This window comes from Emiliania huxleyi, assembly GCF_000372725.1.
Source record: "Emiliania huxleyi CCMP1516 unplaced genomic scaffold EMIHUscaffold_238, whole genome shotgun sequence".
NCBI lineage: Eukaryota > Haptophyta > Isochrysidales > Noelaerhabdaceae > Emiliania > Emiliania huxleyi.
Window position 1 is genome coordinate 50733 of NW_005200264.1, and position 22270 is coordinate 73002.

The 22270-nt window shown below is 62.0% G+C and overlaps 6 protein-coding genes across 6 annotated transcripts; 3 read left to right on the top strand and 3 right to left on the bottom strand.

Annotated features, from left to right (window-relative positions):
- Nucleotides 1-328: 328 nt before the first annotated feature.
- On the top strand, nucleotides 329-3307 carry EMIHUDRAFT_236680 (hypothetical protein; the record flags this gene model as incomplete). The annotated part of the gene is made up of 5 exons (XM_005779009.1): nucleotides 329-1069; nucleotides 1157-1765; nucleotides 1847-2677; nucleotides 2719-2782; nucleotides 2952-3307. 5 exons carry the CDS (start codon nucleotides 329-331, stop codon nucleotides 3305-3307), a joined length of 2601 nt encoding a protein of 866 aa, XP_005779066.1.
- Nucleotides 3308-4386: 1079 nt separating this feature from the next.
- Nucleotides 4387-5619, top strand: EMIHUDRAFT_73553 (hypothetical protein; the record flags this gene model as incomplete). Its single annotated transcript, XM_005779010.1, has 1 exon — nucleotides 4387-5619. The coding sequence occupies one exon, from the start codon at nucleotides 4387-4389 to the stop codon at nucleotides 5617-5619; it is 1233 nt and encodes a 410-aa protein (XP_005779067.1).
- Nucleotides 5620-6716: 1097 nt separating this feature from the next.
- EMIHUDRAFT_236683 (hypothetical protein) lies at nucleotides 6717-8488 on the bottom strand (the record flags this gene model as incomplete). Its single annotated transcript, XM_005779011.1, has 5 exons — nucleotides 6717-7434; nucleotides 7797-7868; nucleotides 7942-8086; nucleotides 8282-8377; nucleotides 8443-8488. The coding sequence occupies 5 exons, from the start codon at nucleotides 8486-8488 to the stop codon at nucleotides 6717-6719; spliced, it is 1077 nt and encodes a 358-aa protein (XP_005779068.1).
- A 2456-nt stretch (nucleotides 8489-10944) lies between these two features.
- EMIHUDRAFT_58637 (hypothetical protein) lies at nucleotides 10945-11468 on the bottom strand (the record flags this gene model as incomplete). Its single annotated transcript, XM_005779012.1, has 3 exons — nucleotides 10945-11062; nucleotides 11186-11296; nucleotides 11365-11468. Coding segments are annotated over 3 exons (333 nt in total), but the record flags the coding sequence as incomplete, so codon positions are not given.
- A 1847-nt stretch (nucleotides 11469-13315) lies between these two features.
- EMIHUDRAFT_115044 (hypothetical protein) lies at nucleotides 13316-14449 on the top strand (the record flags this gene model as incomplete). The annotated part of the gene is made up of 1 exon (XM_005779013.1): nucleotides 13316-14449. One exon carries the CDS (start codon nucleotides 13316-13318, stop codon nucleotides 14447-14449), a length of 1134 nt encoding a protein of 377 aa, XP_005779070.1.
- A 3901-nt stretch (nucleotides 14450-18350) lies between these two features.
- On the bottom strand, nucleotides 18351-18737 carry EMIHUDRAFT_73569 (hypothetical protein; the record flags this gene model as incomplete). The annotated part of the gene is made up of 1 exon (XM_005779014.1): nucleotides 18351-18737. One exon carries the CDS (start codon nucleotides 18735-18737, stop codon nucleotides 18351-18353), a length of 387 nt encoding a protein of 128 aa, XP_005779071.1.
- Between the last annotated feature and the right edge of the window lie 3533 nt (nucleotides 18738-22270).

Here is a 22270-nt window from a genome sequence, read left to right on the forward strand (position 1 = left end):
ACGGCCAAAGGATATCCACCTCGTGAATCACTTGGAGCACTTGGAGCACTCGTAGGTAGGTAGGTAGAAAGGTGAAGAACAGCCAGGCTCGGACTGGACACCAACGCGGTATGGGTGGACGCTGGACAGATGATGACGGCACGCACGAGCGACACACAGACACAAACACCTCGTGGAGTCATCAACCTCACATCCGATCGGGCCAATCATTTTTCTTCTCGGAATGGCGGCGCTGTGCCTGCCGCTCCTCGCGCCGCTCACATCCTCATGCCTACCCCAGACGGCACGTCTTCTGACAACACGCCACTCTCCACCGCCCACACCTCGCATGCGCGCACATGATTTTGCCTCCGGCCTGCCCATTGCATCACTGTTGCCTGACGTGGTCACGTCTCTGCGCTCGGAGCCCAACCTGGTGCTCGAGGCGCCGCCGGGCGCCGGAAAGTCCACCGCCGTGCCGCTGGCTCTCCTCCGTGACGGTGACTTTGCAGACGGCATCATCATGGTGCTCGAGCCGCGGCGCGTCGCCGCTCGGGCAGCCGCAGCGCGGATGGCATCGCTGCTCGGCCAGCCGCTCGGCGGCGAGGTGGGGTACCGGGTGCGGCATGAATCAAAGACGAGCCGCGAGACGCGGGTGCTCGTGGTGACCGAGGGCGTCCTCGTCAACAAGCTGCAGGCCGACCCGACTCTCGAAGGTGTCGCTTGCGTCATCTTTGATGAGTTCCACGAGCGGTCCGTCGACGCGGACCTCGCTCTGGCCCTCTGCCGCGAGGCGCAGGCGGAGCTGCGGCCAGAGCTGCGGCTGGTCGTCATGTCGGCGACGCTGGGTGAGGCCCTCGGCCCGGCCGTCGCTGCCACACTCGGCGGCTGCCCGACCCTGACTTCGGACGGCCGCTGCTTCCCGGTCGAGCGGCGCCACCTCAGCGGATCCCGGCCGCTCGCGCTCGCGGCGGCGGGGCACCCTCGAGAGGTGGAGGAGGCGGTGGCGGAGGCGGTGCTGAGCGCTCTCGCCGAGTCCGCGCAAGGCGACCTGCTCGTCTTTTTGCCGGGAGAGCGGGAGATCCGAGGCGTCGAGTCGAGGCTGGCTGACGCGCTGCCCGCCGCGCGCCGCGCCGCCCTCCGCGTTTGCCCGCTGTTCGGCGCGATGCCGCTCGAGGAGCAGCGGGCGGCGGTGGCGCCCGACCCGGAGGGGCGGCGGCGAGTTGTCCTCTCCACCAACCTCGCCGAATCCTCCCTCACCATCGAGGGCGTTCGGCTCGTCATTGACTCGGGCTTGCGACGCGCCGCCGCCTACGACGCTGCCGTCGGCATGTCGGCGCTAGTCACGCGTCCCATCTCTGCTGCTGCGGCGGAGCAGCGCGCTGGTCGCGCGGGTCGAGTTGCGCCCGGCACCGCCTATCGTTTGTGGAGCGAGCAGGAGCATCTCCGCCTCGCGCCGCAGACGGAGCCCGAGATTGCCCAGGCGGACCTTGCTCCGCTCCTGCTGCAGCTGGGTGCGTGGGGTGCCGGTGTGTCGGATGAGGCGGCGGCAGCGCTGCCGTGGGTGACGCCGCCGCCCGCAGCGTCGCTGGAGCGCGCACGCACGCTGCTCTCTGGGTTGGGGGCGCTTGGAGGCGGTGCTGCCGCCCTCACGCCGCACGGCACCGCCTTGGCGCGGCTGCCTGCCCACCCGCGTCTTGCGCATGTGCTGCTGCGCGCCGCGGCCGCGGCTTCGGGCGATGCGGGCGGCGCGGCGTTGGAAGTTGCGAGTGCGGCGGTGGCGGTGGTGGAGGAGCGAGACGTGCTCGCGGGCGGCGCGCGGGCGCACGGGGCGGATTTGCGCTCGCGCGTCGCTTGCTTGCTCGAGGCGGAGCCGGGACCGCAGGCGGCAACCGGGGCGTGGCGGCGCGCAAAGCGGAACGCCCTCGATTTGGCGGCGCAGGCGGGTCGCGTTGGCCGCACGGTTGGTGTCGGGGGCGGCGGGGAGCAAGGCGGCAGCAGCGGATTGGCCGTGGCATTCGCGGCAGAGGCAGCACGGCGATCGACACCGACGCTGGAGGCACAGGTGGAGACCGTTGGCGCGCTCCTCTCCGGCGGCTACTTTGACCGCATCGCGCAGCGGCAGCCGGGCAAGGAGAACACCTTCTCGCTCAGCAACGGCCGTGGAGCTTCCTTTGCCGCCGCTGCCGAGCCGCTTGCTTCAGCAGAGTATCTCGTGTGCGTCTCGCTCGATGGCGGCGACAAGCGGTCTGCGCGAATACACTTGGCGGCGCCGCTCTCCCTCTCCGAACTGCGGGCGGCGCTAGGCGGCAGCGCCATCCGATGGAGCGACGACATTTTTGTCGCGCCTTCCGACGGCTCTGTGCGGGCGCGGCGGGTCGAGCGATTGGGAGCGCTCATTCTCTCGCAGGAGCCGCTGCCCACGCCGCCGCCCGAGCTGGCGCGGCCGCTGCTGCTGAGCTTGCTACGGGAGCGTGGGCTGCGGCGCGCTCTCTTTGGCGGCGAGGGTGGCGTGACGCACCCGGCGCTCGAGCTTATTGCGCGCGTGCGGCTGCTACGAGCCCTAGACCCAGAGGGCGGGTGGCCAGTGTGGGACGAGGCGGGGCTGATGGCTGGCGCCGAGGACCATGCCGGCTGGCTAGTCCCCGCTCTCGCCACCGCCACAAGCCTCAAGCAGTTGGCCGCCGCCGATCTGCCGGTTTTGCTCGAGCAGTCTCTGCCGCATGCACTGCAGACGAGGTTGAGAATGGAGGCGCCAGCACGGCTCGAGGTGCCGTCTGGGGCTTTGGTGCAGCTAAACTATGTGCGCGACGGCGAGGACCCGCTCGCGCCGCGGGGTGAGGGTGGAGAGGGCAGCGGTCGTGGGGGCAGCGGTGGTGCGGCGACGCCGCCGGTGCTGGCGGCGAAGCTTCAGGAATTCTTTGGCGCTGTCGACACGCCAACCGTGGGGCCGCGGGGCGCGGCGCTGCCAGTGCTACTCCACTTGCTGACGCCAGCTGGCCGCGCCGCCGCCATCACGGCGGATCTGCCCTCGTTTTGGGCGGGGCCGTATGCGCAGGTGCGCGCAGAGCTGCGAGATAAGTACAAGCGCCATCCGTGGCCCGACGACCCAGCGAACGCTGAGCCGACGCGGCTGAGTAATCGCGCGCTAGCCAAGCAGGCGGCGTCCGGCGGCGGCCGGGCATCGACGGGGGAGAGCGGCGCGGGCAGCGGCGAAGGCGGTGCGAAGAGGAGGAAGCAGGGCGGTGGGAAAGCGAAAACTGCCCCGAAGCCAAAGAAGGCGGGCAAGCTGCCGGGTGGGAAGCGTGGGCCCTTCAAGAGGCGTTGATATATCGTACGTAGACAGGTAGACTACCCTCTGCCTCTGCTCTCGGCGCCCTCTATCTGTGTATGTAGAAAGGAGAGCGCAAAGGTCTAAAGCCGTATGGAGTCACACTCTACACTCTACACAATAGTCAAAACCTCTAGACTGAAGACTCTAGTCATCGCGGCCGCGCACGGCTTTACATCGTAAACACAGAATCACGGTACACGTTCCAAAAGAACTGCTTCATCTTTGCGGCTTGCTCATCAGATGGCAGGGCCCTGAATCTACTCCCAAAGCGTCGAGTGGACGCACGCAACCGCCGATACTCCGCGTCTGGAACGGTCTCGATGTACCTAACGATGTCATCGACATTGTCTAGGACGACACCTGAAACGTTGTGCTCGATCAGGCCGTCAAACATCCCGATCTCGTTGGTCTGCCGGTCGACAACGACTGGAACGCCGGCCGCGATGGACTCACTCACGGCTTGGCAGTAGTACGTGCCGCCATGAACCTTGATGTGCAAGGTGAATTTACTCCTTGCGAAATGAGCAAATTTCTCTTGACCACCGTGGAATCATCAAGGACAAGGTTTTTTGGGCTCTGGCGAGCCGTCGAGTCTGAGGCTGGTTTACAACTCTAACACTCACACGTCATTTGTTTGCCTGGTTTTGCGGCCAAATTCAGCAAAATTGGCAAAATACCCGGTACATCTATTTTGCGCGGGTACGCCTTGGGAAACCCTACCTGGGGAAATACCCGGTATTTTGCCGATTTCTCCGATTTTTGTCAGATTTTGCCTCAGAAGTCGACAACAAAAACAGCTCAGAAGTCGTGGTAAATCTTACCTCCGTTTGATTGTTTTGGCCGTAGAGTGTTTGGTTGTTTTGGTGGGCTATACCAGTAAATAAATAAATGGCGCACTGGAACATCTTAGCTTGTGAAACCTAACAGGTCGGTTTGCCGCCCGGCAAGTTGTGACATAGTCAGATAATGCATTTTGTTTTTCTGTGTGCACACACACACGCGCACACCACAATCTTGAGTTGGCAGTCCCCGGGACGAATTCTTCAATTCGTGCGTTGTTGGCAGTCGTTAGCATGCTCCATTGGTTGTCTCCACTTCTCACGACGATCCCCGTCCGCGCGGAGCAAACGGGCCCCAAGCACGTCATCATGACGGTGATCGACGATCTTGGTTACGACGACCTCGGCTTTCGCAACGAGGGCCAGATTCTCACGCCTCATTTCAACCGGCTCCACTCGCAGGGCATCGATCTCTCCTCGTACTACGTCCAGCCCTCCTGCAGCCCGACGCGGGCTGCCATACTGACGGGGCGCAAGCCGCTGCACACGGGCATCAACTTTTGGCTGCCAAACATCGCCGCCGGTCTGTCGCTGAACGAGGTGACGCTGGCGCAGGTGCTCAACCGACGCAACTTCACCTCGCACGCCGTGGGGAAGTGGCATCTTGGGTTCCATAAGACACCGTACACACCAACCTTCCGCGGATTCAGCAGCTTCTATGGGTACTATGAGGGCTCCGAGGACTACTACACGCACGTGACCAACGGCGGATTCGACTTTCACGACGAGCGGGCTCCTTTCTGCGGTCCTGGCTGCACGCAGCGGCCGTGGCACCTGCAGGGACAGTATTCCACCAACCTGTTCACCGCGCGCGCAGTAGAGATCATCTCGCAGCACAACCTGAGCAGCAGGCTCTTCCTTTACCTCGCCTACCAAGGAGTCCACGCGCCGCGGCAGGCGCCCGCAGCGTACGTCGAGCCATACAAGAAGGGCATCGCCGACCCCGTCCGCCGGACGTTTGCGGGGATGATCTCGGCTCTGGATGAGGGAATTGGCAACGTCACCGCGGCGCTGGCTGCGCGAGGTATGTTCGCCGACACGCTCATCGTCGTGACGACAGACAACGGCGGCCCCACCACCGAGTGCTCGACCACGGGACAATCCAACTGGCCGTTCCGCGGCTCCAAGTGCTCCATTTATGAGGGCGGCACCCGGGGCACTGCCTTCCTCCACTGGCAGGGTCTGCCGCGGCGGGGCGTGACATTCACTGGCCTCGCGCACGCTGCCGATTGGCTGCCCACAATCGTGAGCGCCGTTGGGTCGCGACTCTGGCCCAACGAGACGCTCTCGCTCGACGGCCTCGACTTGTGGGACGCTCTTCTGTCCAACGGCGCCCTCGAACCTCAACCCCACGTTCAGCTCCCTCGCCCTCTATCTTACCTTCCCACACCTCCACCCACCTTTCGCCCCACCTTTCGCCCCGCCTTTCGCCCAACCCACTCTGCGCGCCCACTCTGCACGATATGAGTAACCTAGCGAGAGCGCCACGCCGCCGCCGCGGCGCAGGTACGTCGCCCCGCAAGTCGGTCTACTACGGGATCTCCCAGAAGCACGACGGGCCGGCAGTGCGCGACGTGCAAGGCTACAAGCTGATACTGAGCTCGTCGGGCGGTGGGCAGGGCCAGTGGTCGCCGCAGCAGCTGCCCCACGTCGCGTCGTCGTGTCGGATCAACGCGACTTACGACAAGCTGTCCTTGCTCGAGGGTCTGTCACCCCTGTTCAGACGTAAAGCTGCATGTGACGTCCTGCTGTACCACCTCCCGACTGACGATGGAGAGCGGCATGCGCTTGACGTGGGGAAGCACGAGGCAATCGTGGCGCGGCTGCGGGCGCTCGCCGTTCAGTATGAGGCGACCAAGGTGCCGCAGCTTACCGGCGACCCTGCGTGCCCCGCGTTCGCGCCCCTAGCCTCAACGGAAGGCAGGTGGATCGGGCCATGGTGCGATGGAGTGTGATGTGTGGCTGGGGTAAACAGCGGCTGGAGTCTTGACTCCTGTCCTCCTTTCGAAAAAAGACCCTCTTGTTGGCTCTGGGGGAGAGGGGAGTGCGGGGGGGGGCCGGAGGCACCGCGCGCCGCGCGGGCCCCGGCTCTACTAGTCTCTACTAGCACCAACTTACCGATTAAGCTAGGTTAATCAGAGGGCAGATTTAGAGAGATCTCGAGAGGAGTACATACAGATAGACCCTCCAATCATCAGAAAACTCCACCCTGATCGGTCGTACTTACCGCCGACAGATCACTTTGGGGCCCTTCATACTTTATGAGAAATCGTTGGGTCGCTTCACAGCTCACGAAACGTCTCTGCACCGGTCTCTGGAGGCTAGTCTGGAGGACTCCTGCCCGTCGGGACACCCGACTATTTCTCGCGTCGGTCACCCGGGGGGCGCGTACCCGTCACGAAAAAGTTCAGCGAAAAGGAAGAGAAAAAGAAGCGAGCAGAGCTAGACTCGGAGGGACACGCACCAGGTTGCTGGATTTGGCTGCGCTCCCGGCATTGCTTTTCGTATACCATTAACGGCAACCTGGAGAGAGAGTATATGGTTGTGTCACGCTTGTCTCGTTGTCACCGCTCGAGCCACGAGTCCAGCTCGATGAAGTCGCCCGCGTCACGCAGCCGCCGCGTTCCCGTCGTGCCGCTTGCGGGCGCGGTGTGCTCACGCAAGCAGTCCTTATCCAGGCGAAGCAGCTTGTGGATGGCATTTTTCAGGCGAGGCTCCTCCTCAAACAAGGCTAGCAGGCCTGCGCCGTGTCCGTACTGGTCGCTCGACGTCTCTTTGTGCTGCCCTGTGCTCTCATCCAGCTTGCCATACGTAGCGAGGCGTTCCGGGCAGCCGTGAAGGGCGCACATTCGGTCCCAGTCCGAGCCGATGGACTCCAGTCGCCCGATGAAATCAGGTCTGCGCCAGCTCCTCTCGCCAAAGATGTTGGCGAACATGAGCGCGACGTGTACGAAGTTCGGGTTCCAGTGGGATCCGTGAAACAGACTCAGGTCCAGAATGTCGCTCATCACCGCCTTTGCGAGGGACTTCGTGCCCTCGCCGACGAACAGGCTGCAGTCGTACCGGCACCGCCATCCGAGCTCTTGAGACTCACGAATAGGCCGCGGCCACTCACCGCGGGGTGTGGGTAGCGCGCCCTCTTGAGTAGGGGCGTTGCAGCACTGCTTGTATGTGCGCATCGTCGCTTCGCGATAGCCCGAGACAAAGTGCGAGAAAGGATCTCGCACGAAGGAGAATTCAAAAGCCTTGTCCACGTTGACGCTGAGCCCCTTGCTCAGGGGCCTAGAGAACACAACCCCCCCCCTCCCTTTTCTCCCAGTACACGTACTTTTAGCTTACAAACTGGGAGAAAAGGGAGGGGGGGGTTGTGTTCTCTAGGCCCCTAAGCCCTACGCGCGGCGTGAGAGCTTCGAAGCGAGCTTTGCACGGCGATCGAGGATGCGGATCTCTCTCTCTCTCTTGTACGTACTTTTAGCTTACTGGGAGAAAAGGGAGAGGGGGTTGTGTTCTCTAGGCCCCTAAGGGCCCTCTACGCGCGGCGTGAGAGCTCGGAAGCGAGCTTTGCACGGCGCTCTTTTGTACTTTTAGCTTACTGGGAGAAAAGGGAGAGGCAGGCGCGATTTCTAGGCCCTTGGGGGCCCTACCACTCAGCGCAGTCGGAGAAGCCGGTGAACGAATCTTCGGAGAGGATGGGGCTCTTTTGTACTTTTAGCTTACTGGGAGAATCTATGTATGTAGGAAGTGGAACCAGAAGATTTGGGGGGGGGGGGGGGTACGAGTTGGCGGGACGAGTTGGAGCGCGAGGGCGGCGAATTGGCACAGAGCTCAGAGCCGACCAGTCGATTGCCGTGGTACTGCGTTCGCTGCCGCTGGCTGCTGCCTGCCGCCGGCTGCCGCTGGCTGCCGGGCGCCCGCCGCAAATGGAAGACGAGGACTACGTGGTGGCGGCGGCCGCGGGGGCCTCGGCGATACCAAACTCCAAAAGGGGGCAGGATGACCGATTCGTCGCTGACCCCACTGGCTGGAGTGACGGGCTAGCCAAACCATTGAAGACGCCGTGTCGATGAGCTTCTAACTCGATCGCGTTCTCGAGATACAGCTTGAGATGTGCGAGTTGGAGTGGCCTCACGGAGTCGGCGCCGCCGCTCGGCGCTCTTCTGCTGGTTTGGCGATCCAGCGCTGCTCGTCCAGACAGAGGCTGCCTCCACTCCTGAGTTGCTCAGGCCTGGTCAAGGCCATCCACCGGCATGCTCTGGGAGCGCGGATGCACACCAGCTCGCGCTGCTGGACCCACGGTGGCTGCCTTCGGCCACCGGCAGCGCCGGTGCGACGACATGCTGGCGGCGGTCTTCCGCAAACTACTGTCAGGCAAGTGCACGACGAGATCTGACCATGGGCGCTCGCATGTGTGCTCAGGGCACCACAGGGCTGCTGCGTGACGCGTGGCTCGGCTCCGCGAGCGCTTGTGAATTTTCTGTGATTTTTTGTACTAATATAGCACTTGCAGGAGTTCACGTACACACACAAAAAAAGGAGCGCTGACCTCCCGCCTTTCACATCTCTCTGTCGTGCGAGGGAGCTGGGTTGTAAATTCTCTGTTTGGTCCGCGACGCCGCCAAACAGCCGGCCCGTCTCCTCGAGGTCAGCCGACCAGCCGACCCACTTGGCCTCGAGCGCGCCGTTGACGCGGGAGAGTCCCGCTACGACCGGCAGTAGCTCAGAAAGACGTGCCCATATCTCGCGCTGATCGTCCTCGGCTGCCGGCGGGGAGCGAGTGCCCTCCTCCTCCTCAAGCCCACGCCAGTCGGCCTCTACGCCCATGGCGCGGTAGGCCCTACCTTGGGGATCCCCTAGGTTGAGGGCGCCTGCGCCACGTGTATTCTTTTTTTGCTTGGAGACCTACCCTACCTACCCCGGGATGCTGTCCGCCCAAGCAAAAAAAGAATACACCTGCCAAAACCGGACCAAACCTGGTATGGCTAATGGGGTCCCCCACCCAGGCCGAGCCCTGTTTAGACCCAGTTTATCGTAAACAGGACTAATCTGGTTCGTGATAAACCGTGTCTAAACTCGTGGCTAAACATGGTCTAAACTGGTTCGCTTGGAACCCTCATTTTACGAGAGTTTCCAGCAACCCAGAGGGAAACCAGAGGGTCCCCAGCACTTTGAGTTTCCGGAAGTTTCCAGGAAACCAGAGGGTGTTTGGTGCTCCATTCCTGCTCCATTCTGGCAACTCTCGAGTTTCCCTAAGTCTGAGAGCTGGTTTGGGGCAAAATCTGAGGCGAAACCGAGGAAACCGGCAAACCACGCGGGTATTTTCCAGGTATACCCGGGGTTTTCCAGGTATACCCGCAAAATACCCCGGTATTTGCCGATTTGGCTGATTTGGGGCCCAAACCAGCCTCAGACTCGGCTCAGAGCCCGGGAAATTGATGATTGATTTCCACGGAGTTTCCCAAGGAAATTTCTAGGGAAACTAGCAGGAAACACGGAAAGGAAACCAGGCAGGGTGCGAGCGAGAGGAAACCCTCGTTAAAACCCCTAAACGGCTGTGGTTCCCATATGGGAACTTCGCCAATTCTGTGAAAGAGAAAGCTGATGCGGCTAGAAAGAGGCGGGCACAGTTAACGCCCCCCGGTTAAAATCCCTGTGTGGTGGCGGCGTGCCGTCCTCCCATCCCTCCCTTGGGTTGTCCGTTTTCTTTCTTTCTTTCTTTACGCCCCCCGGTTGAGCAAGGTGGACAGTTTTTTTTCGTTCCGGGCCCTCCTTCCTTAGTGTTTGTCCGCTTTTATTTTTCGTCGCACAGGACGCGGCAGAGACAGGCACAAACGCACAGTGTACAGACACGGGCACCTTCCTCTGATGCTGGCGATTTTAAATAAAGAAGACCCAATTCCAAATCCAAATACTGATGTACATGTCAAATCGCAACGTAGAGTAGTCACGTAGAGGGTGCGCAGCGTCCCTAATCTAAAATCTGAGGATTCAGGATTGAGGCATCGCTTCAGTGGGGCCAAAGTGAGTTTATGGATGTGTGAGAACGGTACGGGACGCGAGGAGTCACGCGGACCGACTCGTCGGTGACTCTGCTGCACGCCGTTTCAGAATTTTTCTCAGCGTGAGCGAGACGTGGAAGAGTGCCACCGTCGGGTAGGACGGGTCGGCCCGGAGTATCAGAGTAGCCGTCGTGGTCGCGGCGAGCAGCACCGGCCACTCCGGCGCCGCGTCGGCAACATGGGAGCATGTCCACCGCCACTTCGCGGTCGCAGCGCTGTTTGTCGCCCAAAACGCCGCTGATCCCTCTGGCGGGCCAAAGATCGCCTCGCATGTCGATTTTGACTCGACGGGGGCATGGAGGCATCACGTCTCCATGCCCCCGTCGAGTCGGAGCCAGTCTGCGGCGACCACAGCGCTCACCGCAGGGATAGGCGAGCTTTTCAGAGTCAAGCGATTGCGCGAAATCCCACACTGGTGGATTTTGGGGCGCTGCGCACCCCCTACTTAGTCAGTACAAACATGCATGTGGCATAGGAGAAGGAAGAAGGGGGGGGGGGGGGGAAGAAAACGGACACCATTCTAGGGGTCTAGGAACGGCTCTGGTTTTTATTTATTATTTTAACAGTGTCTCAAGAAAATGAAGTAAGACTTGCTTGGAGGTTTCACATCACCTTTCACCCGTACCCGTGCTGCTCTGGGCCGATCACCATCATTATCAATATGGCCCCTAGATGAGGGACATTTAAGCTATGCCTCATCAGGAGTGCTCCAAGTGCCTTAGGAGTTTCGCGCAACGGGAGCGGCGATGCTCTCGTCTACTTTGCTCTTGACCACCTGTATGGCGGGCGCGATCCACGCGCCGCAAGAGCACTGCATGCCCGCCCAATGGTAGCCACCCAGCCTGGCCGAGCACCTGGCGGTTGTGCATTGCAGGGGCGAATGTAAACGTGGAACGTGTGTGAGGCGGGGTAGAGAAGGAGGAGCAAAAATTCAGAGCGGCGCGCAACGCAAGTGGCAAGAGCGGTGAGTGACGCACCTCGGGCAGCAGATCTTGCCCTCAATCTCCGTGAGGGTGGAGGTGGCATCGGGATTCAAAAAGTGCGAGGTGCAGCCGCGGGCATCGGGCGCCGCGTCGCGCTTGCCGTACCTAGCGAGTTCAACAAAGCCGGGATTAGAACATTGGATGGCGGCATGGGTGGCTGGCACCTGGCGAACCGAAACGCGGCCTGACCCCTGCCCACCTCGTGCGTCTCGAGCATCGCAGCGGAAAAAACCGGCGTTCGGCATTTCCGGCAGCGATACCACACGTCGCGCCGAGGCGCGCCCAGGGCGCCGTCGCTGCCGTCGCCGCCCTTGCCGCTGCCGTCGACGCCGTTGCCCTCGACGCCACCATCCTCACCAGCCTCGCCAGCAGCAACCTGTGCCGCCGCCGCACCGACAAAGTCCGTCACCAGCGCCGCTGTGTTGTGCCGCCGCGGCGGGTAGACCCGCGGCGGCTCCTCGGCGGTCTCTGGCAGGGGATGCACAGGCTGCTCCTCTTCCGCCTCATTCCCATTCGCACCGTCGCCACTGCCGTTCGACTCTCCCGGGGCATCCGCTGCGGCTGCACCGCTAGCGCTAGCGGTCGTAGAGTCGCTCCTCGACGCCACTGGCGGGACCAACCAGCTCGCCGCCGCGTCACCGCCGCGCCCCTCACCCTGGCGCCCATCGCTTCTCCACGCTTTCGCCAGCTCCGCCGCCTCGGTGGCCTGAGCGGAGGACATCCGGCAGCCGGGGAAAAGCGCGCGGCAGAGCGAGAAGGCCTTGGCGACGGGCTGCTTCGCGCTCGCCGTGGCGGTTGCCGCGGTGTACGTGACCGCCAGCCAGACTGCAGGCGAAGCCGCCACGCAGACGGGCCCGCTCACGAGTACACATCCAGAGGAAAACCCGGCGTCGATCCAGTCGCACGACTCGCGCAGGAGCGCAGGCGCAGCGCCGCTCTCGAGAGCTTTTCCCGCATGTCTCACGAGGCACACCTCGGCACCTAGGCGCGAAGCTGCAGCCACGGCCGCATCCAAGGCGGACTGGAACGGATCGTCGGACTCTGCGGTGGGATCTGGGATCGCGATGAGGATGCGGCGAACGCCCAGCGCCTCCAAGAGCGAGCAGTCGGCCGAGACGGCCTCGAGATCGCCCAGGAAGAGGTCCGGCGCGAGCCGCTTGGGCACGTGGGATCGATCGCTCATGTCAACGCGAAAAAAGATTCCCGACTGCTCGACACTGGGCACGGGACTGGCGCGCACTGGCACTAACACAGCGGGAAAAAATTTCACGCACAGGTGTTAATATTCGGCTCGCCGCAGGAGGCGAAACCGAAGCCGAAACGCGGGCGGGGTGGTACGACGGTGCGCGATGGGACTTCTGGAGCCTCCCGCTGTTTTACGCTCTCTTCAGAAGTCCTTCAGCAGCATCAGGGTCGCAGGGTCGAATCGTGTCAAGCCTCTCGCCCGGCCGGCCGCGTGCAGACGTCGGCCTGTGTATCGCGCGCCTTGCCTGTGTCTGCTGTCTGGAGTGATCTGCGTTCTGTCGGCGGTCAGGCTTCACCACATGCTAGGCCTAGGGGGTGGGTGGGGCGTGAGCAGAAGTGCGCCCCCCCTCCCTGGAAGCGATGTGCGCCTGCTCTGAGATCAGCTGGCCGAGAGGTGAGCGCCTCTGCAAGCGTGAAGCCCCAGTGCCGGACCCCACATGGAGGCCGACAGCCTGGGAGGCATTTCAATCCCAAAGATTTGGAAATTTACCCCCGTCGAATAACCGTTTTCTTTCTTATTAGTGTCGGTAGAAGAAGCCCTGTCGTGCGAGGAGCTTTGTCGGAAAATTCTTTCTTATTTGTGCCAGCGCGCGCCAGTCCGCACCCGTGCTGTGAGAGAGCTGTATTCGTCAAATTCTTTCATTCATGCGTGGCATGATGACAGCGGCGAGAGAGCAACATACCTTCCCCGCCCGGCACACACAGGCACAGACAGACAGGCATCGCGCGGACCGGTGTGTATCGCGCGCCTTGCGATGGGGGGCAGAAAAACAAGGCCCCGGGGGGGGGGATTTCTACAGAAAAACTTTTTGTGCCGCCCACGTTTGGTGAGCCGAGGTTTGCCAGCCATCTCGCCCGTCGCGAGAGGCAGCAGCCAGCATGACTGAATACACTCGCCAGAGCTGCCACGTCTGCCGGCGAGCGGTGTGGAAGGACGCGGAGCAGGCGGAGGCGAATCGGGCAGTGCTCTGCGCGGCATGCTGCAAGCACTCAGAGCCGCCTCCGATATGCGGCATTTGCTTTGACCCGTGCCGCCCTGTGCACCTCGGCTGTCGGCACAGCTTTTGCGAGGACTGCCTTCGGGCGACGGCCACGGTCGCCATTGAGGAGGGCCGATCCGTCCTCTCCTGCCCGGAGCCCGGCTGCAGCCGCACGCTCGCAGAGCCGCTCCTTCGCACGCTGCTTCCCGAGGCCGCGGCCCGACGGCTGCTGGAGAACCAGAACGCGCGCACTCGCGACTGGTCTCGATCGATTCTAGAGGGTGCGGCGCTTGCGCGACCGGATGCGCCAGAGGTTAGGCTCGTCGCGTGGGCACGCGGCGGGCACGCGCAGCTCTGCCCGCGCTGCTACGTGCTGGTCGAAAAGTCGGACGGCTGCCACCACATCCAATGCCCCTGCGGACAGCACTTTTGCTTCGCGTGCGGTAAGGAGTGGGACGGCCACCAGTGCCTCGCCGAGCGGCCGCGCTTCAACTCGCAGGGCCTCTTGCCGGAGAGTGCCGAAGCGCCCGCTGCGCCGCCCTCGCTTGCCCTCGCAGCACCGCACGGCTCCTCCGCCCTGGTCGACGCTGCGAGCGCGCGCGCCGCTGTGGCGCACGCGCTGACCCTCAAGTGCCCGCGCTGCCAGCGCGCCTTTGCCATGGAGGATGACTTTGCGGACTGCTTCTGCCTTCGGTGCTCGAGCTGTCCATGCATGTTCTGCGCGTGGTGCCTCGAGGAGTGCCCGGCGACAAGCGGCGACCCGCACTCGCACGTGCTCGACTGCCCGCGCGCGCCCGCGGACATGCGCGGCCATGCCCTCTACCTCGCGGACCACAACGGAGGCCCGCACGTGCCGCCCCATCCGCGGCGCAAGTTCGAGCAGCACTGGGCCGCAGCACAGCACACCGCGCTGGCGCGGCTGTTGGAGTCGATCGGCGACGAGACGTCCGCGGCGGCGAGGGAGGTGGTGAGGGAGGCCATGGCGGCGGCGGGGGAGCGAGCTGCAGCGGCGCTCCCAGAGCGAGGACGCTAGCTCGTGTTCGCGGAGCTCGGGAGCATGTCACATGCACTCGTTCGTTTCGCGCACAAGCACGGCGCATCGGAGCGCGGAGAAAGAAGGAGGAGGCGCCCGGGGTTTTTATCTATCTAGAAATCGAAAAGGCTAGTACCATAAGGGAAACCTCCAGAATGCTGCCATATGGCTTATGGGCCGGGCCAAACGTGTTGCGTTGAAAGTGCGTGCCTCAAGTACCGCTGCGAGTCCGCGGACCCAGGTGTCAGGAACGCCGCCAGCGGCAATCTTGTAATGCGAACAGTCCACCACAGTACTTCCGCTGTTCGAATTGGAATGAGGGTCGCCCAGGCCATGATGCGCATCCGGCCGGAGCCAGGTGGGAGAAGAGACGTTGAGCATGCCAAAGTTGAGGTGTGTACCTTCCCAAGCCTTGATTGCTGCTTTGTCATACTGTCGCATCTGCAGATACATGTCCGGCATCTCAGCTGCCAACGCTGCGCCAGAGTAGCCGCTTCTCGTGGGAAAGTTGCAACTGCCGCCTGAGATCCAGTCGCCATGCCGGAAGTGGCGCGGCGCATACGACGCCCATACCACCGGACCCCGGAATTCGTGCTCCTCGAGTTTCTGGCGAACCAGCTTGATGACAGACTGGTACGCATCATACTTTCCTCTGCAGCCTGTGTGATTGGAAACGCTGGACATGCTGTCGCTGTTGCACGGACCAAACTGTCGAGTTGTAAACGTCACAGAGTGATCAAAGTGGTGCCCCGAGCCCAGCACGAGCGCACCGCACTGGCTTATGAGATTTGGGTCTGTTAGCGCATCGGCACTCACCTCGTGGCACCCAGGTGAGATTGTCCACGGCGCTGCGGCACTTGGTCTCCTCAGTGTTGCGGTATTTGGCCACCTCGCTGCGCTCGATCCACGCGCCGTCCCACCAAGTTGCACGTGGCTGGAAACGAGCCCTTCATTATGTAGCCTGCTTCGCCAGGTCGGTCTTTGAAGGCCGGTTTGTATGTGGGACTCGGGCCTTGCCAAGTGCCATGGTGATGACCGCGAGGGCTAGCAACGCTTTGATGACGAGGAAAATGCGAGGCCACACCATTCTGTTCGCGGGATCGTCGATTATGACCGACTCGGCAGAGCACACAGAGCTTGAGCGCACGAGTATTGGTGTGCTTAGACTACTCAAGGAAGACATGGCAGAAAGAGAGAGAGAGAGCTGCGGAGAGATGTGGAAGCAAAGCCGGTCGGGCAGGGCGAGCTGGTGAAAGATCCAGAGGCGGCGCGATTGACGGCGACGGCGCGGCGGTTGTGCAGTTGGACTGGCGCGGCGCTGGAGGCCACAGCGAGCTCGGGCGTTGTGTTCGGCTATGGAGGTTGTGCAAGGCCGGCGATCCTTGCCCCCAGTCCCGACAAACGTTTCGCTTCCTTGGGCCTGCCGCGCGAGTCAGCAGATCGCAAGCATCTACTCGCTCGTCCAAGTACACTCGCTCGAAATTAACACCAACACAACTGCCTCGCACAGTGGCACTGGCGCGCACTGACCACTGTCACGAACACAGCACACAGGTACACCACGACCGTAAAAAGAATTTTCGTAAACGGCCCTGGGTTACCGACTGCACTCCACGTGCTCCAAGACCACTTGCCAAGAGTAAAAAGAACAGAATTTTACAACCCGTGCCCAGTGTCGTGCGAAAAAGAATTCCCGGTGTCGATGGAAAAGAATTTACAAAAAGAACAAATGCGCAAATGGTGTAGCTGTAGGTCCGCCTCCTCCCTCGAGCCTCCTACTTGAGACAGCGCGCCGCTGCTCCGCGCGTTTCTGCGAACCAGCCCGTCGACGCGCACTACTTAGTCCGACCTCTCATGGCGCTCTATCGAGTCGGCCAAGAGAGCAAGCGCCCACTTGACCTGTATCTGTACACCTGGACACGTCCTTACCATTACGATCTGCCCGCCGCGAGAGGCCTGCCGTGAAGAGGGTCGTCCCGCGCTCCCGGCACACACACCCATTCGTTAACGTTTCATTAGTTTTGGTTGACAGAGAATCACGATGCGTCAACTGGACACACACACTCGGATCACAGAAGGTTCCGCGTTCGGGATGACCGTGGCCGATAGCACAGGCCGGGCGCACGATACGCCGCGCGGTGGAGTCGAACATCTGGCGAATACAGTTGCTGGAGTGGCTTCGACAGGGCGGGGGTAGCGTTTGAACGCTCCCTTCCAGAGTTAACGTGCACCTCAGTCACGGTGCCAATTTTCTCAAAGGCAACAACGCAGTCGCAGGTGACGTCGCCGTCATTATTCCACACGAACCACGATTGTGGCTGCATGTGCAGGAGCTGTTCTGTCCAGTTGCCCACACCAAAGCGGCCGCGTGCAAAAGCAGAGGCAACGGCGTCGTCTGAGAGAGAGAAATTGTACCGGGTAGCCTGGCCGGAATTCCTCGCGCTGTACCATCGCTCGGCGGGCTCGCGCACGACGCAAAACGACGGCCTCAAAGTGACGAGGCTGGCCCCACTTGAGTAGAATTCTCGGCGCGCGACGTCGTCAACAAAATGGTGCATGCTGGGCAGGCACGTCCCCCGAGAATTCTTGAGCGCGCACATCCGATGTTGTGCAACACTGGCCTCGACGGAAGAATTCCAGCGACGGCACTGAGAGTGCGACGACGCGGCGCACGCCGCCAGTATCGAGCTGCCCCCCGTTTTGGGGATGTGGATAAATGCGTGAGTATCAAGCGGAAAGTGCCGGACTCTCTCCTCTGGGTCGTCGCCGGCCCCTGCGCTGCACAGCGGCAGGAAAGCAAAAAAGAGCAGATCCTTGAGCTTCTTGCCCGACACTCCGTACGTCGAGTGGTGCACGGCGTCCTTCTCGTCGCGGACAAGGTCGAGCCTTCGCCCATCCGGCCGACCCTCGGCGGGAGGCTCCAGAACTCCCATCGTGCTCCGTCGCACCACCCCGCCTGCGTTTCGGCTTCGGTTTCGCCTCCTGCGGCGAGCCGAGTAGTCTATCGCACTCCTTCACCTTTTCCTTCCTGGGGCAGGACGGGGTGAGGTGGTGAAGACGTGTCGACAGCAGGCGGCAGGTAACTGTGTGGCGTGTTTGTGCGTGTCAGATTCGCGAGGCACTGGCGGCCACGACAAGATGGCGTCGCGGAGTGATTATTGTGGGCATGTAGGTGCAGGGCGTGCCTTGGCAAAGCGAGATAGAGACGCGCAGAGACACCTTGCAAGGGTGCCCGGCGCGGTTGCCGTTTCACACCTTGTTTTTATCTACCAAAAAGAGGGCTACACCTTGTTTTAAACTCCACAACTCTTGTATTTGGTTGAAAACAATACTTCAGAGTGCTGCAGCACTTGGAGCACTTGAAGTGCAGATGGCAACCGCACACCCAGGGCCGGGGAGCTAAGAGCGCACCCCAGCGGGCCGGATGATTGGTTGGTATCGGGTTGCAGGCAAGCGAGCCCTACTGTACAACTGTAGGCAGCCTTAGTGAAAAATGGCGCAAAAAAACTGAAAAATCGGGCCTGCGGCGGGCTGGGGGACCCCATCTCCCCCCCGCGTTGGTACCCCCTCTAGGGCCCCCGCCTCCCCCCAGAGGCCCTTCCCGCTTCCGCCTTCGTGCAGACAGCAGACGTGCACGAGAGAGAAACAATCTTGCGGTTTGCGCGCGCCGCCCGGCCGCGCGCCGCCCTGCGCGCTGCGGCAAGTGTGTGTGTGTGTTTGGCCGAGCTGCCTCGGCGTAGGCGTTGCCCGCGGCGGCCTGCTTTCTCTTTTCGCACAAACACGATTGAACGTACTGACGAGTCCCAGAGTGGGCGCGCACAAACTGTGAGACGCACACCGAACGACCACCGTGTCCACACGACCCACCTTTCCCCCTCTCCTGGTTACACGCGGCACTGCGCTACTGCTTCCACCGGTAGGCGCACTTGGTGCACATAAAGATCAGCTTCATCCCCTCGTCCGACTTCATCGGCGCCTGGAAGAAGACAGCCTCGGTGTGGCCGCACGAGTTGCACTCTGTGCCCGAGGCGCGCGGCAGCGTCGGGTCGGCGACGGTGTCGGCGCCCGCCTCGCTCAGCCCCCCCTCGGGCCTCATGTCGTTCACGTGCACCAGGTTCGAGTCCGCGTCGTCCAAGCGCATGCAGTGGCGGCACTCGCGCTTGAGCGTGCGCGACGCCTTGTCCTCCTTCGGGTGCAGCATGTTGCCGCACTCGGGGCAGATCCAGAAGGGCGTCTGGCGCGAGGCCGAGCCGTTGTCGGTTATCAGCCTAGCCGGCCCGCCCTGCATCGCACTGTGGGCTGCGCAACGCGCTCGCGCCGGCGCTCACCGAGCTAGGGTTCCGGCTCCTAGCCGGATAGGGGTTCTCCCATATCCTTTGGCCGCGTTGGGTAGCGAGGATAGGGGGTCAAACGGACAAGAGGTAAGTGTTTTAGTGCTAGGTGCAAGAAAAGAATTTCGCCGCTCTCGCGCCTTAAAAAGAGTTTGAAGCAAAGCCTCGCATGGCACAAAATGAGAAGGATTTCTTGTTGGTTTTCTAAAATCTCTCTCAAAACAGCCTAATAGAAGCCGTCGTCCTCACAGAAGGCGTCGTCCTCACAGAAGGCGTCGTCGGAATGGCAGTCAGGCGGATGGTCAAATCCGCGAGCACCGTGGGGTGCTCGCCGAAAAGACCATCCCCGCCTCCTTCCACTCCCCCCCCCCCCTCTCGCTCCCGCCGCGCCCCCCGCCGCTCCCCGCCGGCGATCGTGGCGGGACTTCCCCAGAAAAAGAATTTAAACAAAACAACTCGCTCTCACAGCAGACAAGCTCGACACAGGTGCGGACTGGCGCGTGCTAGCACTATCACAGAGCAAAAAGAATTTTACAACAAAACTCCCTAAGGCCACGACAACCCTATTCCCCACGTCGATCAACCGCCACTGCCAATAGCCGTGCCAGGGGGGGCCTGTGAAGTAAAGAATATGCCGCTGCGATTCGCTGACGTATATATTGCGACCGTCGTCGGTTTGACCGTTGGGAGAAAAGATTCCTACCGCACCGGCAGCGACAAGGGTTGCTGCGCCGCCGACGATCACCTCGGCGCACGGGCAGGACGGGGAAGAGGCGGGCGGTGGCGGCGGACTCACAGTCCACCAGGGCGGTGGGGATGGTCGCGGCGGGCTCAATATCCACCAGGGCGGCGGCGGTGGCTGAACGGTCAGAGACGATTCGCATGCGTTGGTGCCGTCACACCGCTGTGGCTCTCGGAAGCCAACCCAAAGGCAGACGCCGCAAACGATACAAGCGGCGAGGATGAAGAAGCAGCAACACATGCCCCGCTGGTTACGGCTCGCTTGCGCGTTGACGTGCAGCTGCCGCTGTGTTGGCACAGCGAGCACCACAGCTGGATCGTTTACAGCGAGGCTTGGAACCTCACCGATCACTCGTGCAAGGCGCTCGTGAGCGTCCGAGGGCGCCCTGGTAAGCGTGCTTTCGGAATGGCCAAGTTGACCGAAGCGTGAGGCGTCGCCGTACGACGGTGGAGGCACGTCGTCGTCTGATTCCTCTTTGCTGACTGATGAGGGCATGTATTCAGCAACGACTGAGACAGGGCGTGGCAGGATGGGACGCTGATAAAGCGAGCAATTTGGCGATCAGATCAGAGAAGAAATCCCCGCTTGTGAGATAGGGGTGTGGCACGCAACAGTTGTGGGTTTATTATTAGAACTAGGTGAGCGCCGAGCGGGCCGGAGTGGAAGCGAACCAATGAACGAGAACGTTTCCCCGCAGGCGAAAAGGACAAGAGACGGAATTTGCAAAAGCGAGGAAATCACTGGTGGCCGTCCACTCTTGCCCGCAACCCGTCCCCGAGCATCTGGCCCGCTGGATGCGCTTCTTAGCTCCCCGGCCCTGGATGTGAGGCTGCCAACTGCACTCCAAATGCTCCAAGTGCACCCTCGCTCGCGCTCGTGTCACGTGTGCCTTCTACGACTTCAAGGGAAGGAACGCGCTGCGAGGCACTTTATCTCTTTCTTTCTTCCAGGCAGGTTTCGGGGAAAAGGCCCGGGGCCGCCGTTTTTGCCGTTCGGTCAAATTTAGGCGGCGGCCAACCCGGTCTCTGCCCTCGTACCTCTCTCTTGATTCCCATGACTTCAGGTGTTAAGAATGCGGGTAAGCGGGTCGGTGCGAATGTTGTGGGCGCAATGTTGACAGATCAAGTCCTCGATACGGTTAATGCATCTGATAATGAATATTTTCGAGATATTGCCGATGGCGCTGGTGGTGGTGGACTTGAAGCTGCCTTATTTGCCAGCAGTGGGGCTGCAGCGGCTGAGACAATGGGTCTAAGCGTATTAGCTGCGAGTGGCGCCGCAACGGGTGGGTACCTTTCGAATGAATTGGGAATTAAAGGAGCTGGAAAGACGGCGATCGAGGTAGGGGGTGGCGCGTTAAATACTGTTTTGGGAGTTGTAGCGGCGTCCAATCTGTATAACCCAATAGGCTGGCTCGCTGCGGGCGCTTTAGGATTTGAAGCACTAGAAATTAAAAGTGGAATTTAAAAAGTGTCAAATTTACACACTCGGTAACAAATTAGGGAAGAGTGTAAAAATTTTGATATGAAGCAATACAAGTCCACGGAGCCTTCCCGAACCCACCGAACGACTCGAACAGCAGCAGCTGCACGTCGACGTCCTTGTCCCCCGCTACACATTGGGCTAAACCCCACCTGGCTTCCTCCCGCTAAATAACGCAAGAGTTCTCTTGCACCTCGAAGCGCAGAAAGGCTGCGAACCTCCTCTCCCATCTGGCGCTTGCGTCGGGCAGCGTGGGCGCGGCATCCGGGACGGATGCGGGCCGCTGTCTCGCGGGATCGCTGGAAGCCGCTCGGCTCCCCACGCGCCGCCGAGCTGCGATGGCGCAACCGCAACGGCTGCCCCTCCTCGGCTCCCGCCCCGGGGCTGCCGAAATAGGTGCCCCGAGCCACCGTTTGCAACATCCGCGCGGATCGGCGGCGCTGCCGACGCCCCCCCGACCGGCAAACACCACCAGAAGGGCGGTGGTGAAAGCAGCACCTCTCAAATGTCGTCGTCGTCGCGCAGTTCCCTAGTGTCCGCTCGGCGGCCGGCGGCGGCCGGCGGCCAAGAATCCGGATTTTCGTCTCTCGACGCGAAGATATGGTCCCGAGTCTCACTACTCGCCCCTCCATCCTGTAGGTCCGGACCTTGCCTGCTCAGTAGCCGCGATGAATCGTCGCCCTCATCGTCCGCGGTCATCCTTTCAGCCTCAAACGGGCCAAACGACTGTCTCGCCATCAGCCATCTCGCCTCTCGCGGTCGCGTCACGCCTTCCCTCGTGCCGCGAGTAGGCGCGTGAGTGATGGCCCTGCCGCCAGGTACACGGCTACACCTCGGGACGCCGTGCTGAGACGGGTAGAGCCGCCCCGCGGGAGCGAAAGCCGCCTCGCGCGCCTCAGCCCGCCGGGCCCCTCGGCGGCCAGTGTGGGGTGGATACGGCGGTGATAAACCCCTCTGACAGCAGCGCCTCACGGCGTGGGCTGCGAGGTCACTCGGGGTGACCCAGGGGGCGGCGGGGGAGCACTATCCCGCCGGAGCAGCGGGTGATATTCCCGCTACTCGCTCGAGTTTGAGGTGCGCCGCGCCTCCCTGTGCTGCCTTCCCGGCTGCCCCAGCCGCCCTCACCGTCCTCATCCCCTCCCCCACCCCCTCCCCCTCAAGGCTAGGCCCTCGCCACCGCCGCTGCCGCTGTCTCCGCCACAGCCGCCGCTGTTTCCCTCCCCCCCACCCCCTCCGACGCCGTCGCCTCCGCTGCTCCCGCCACCA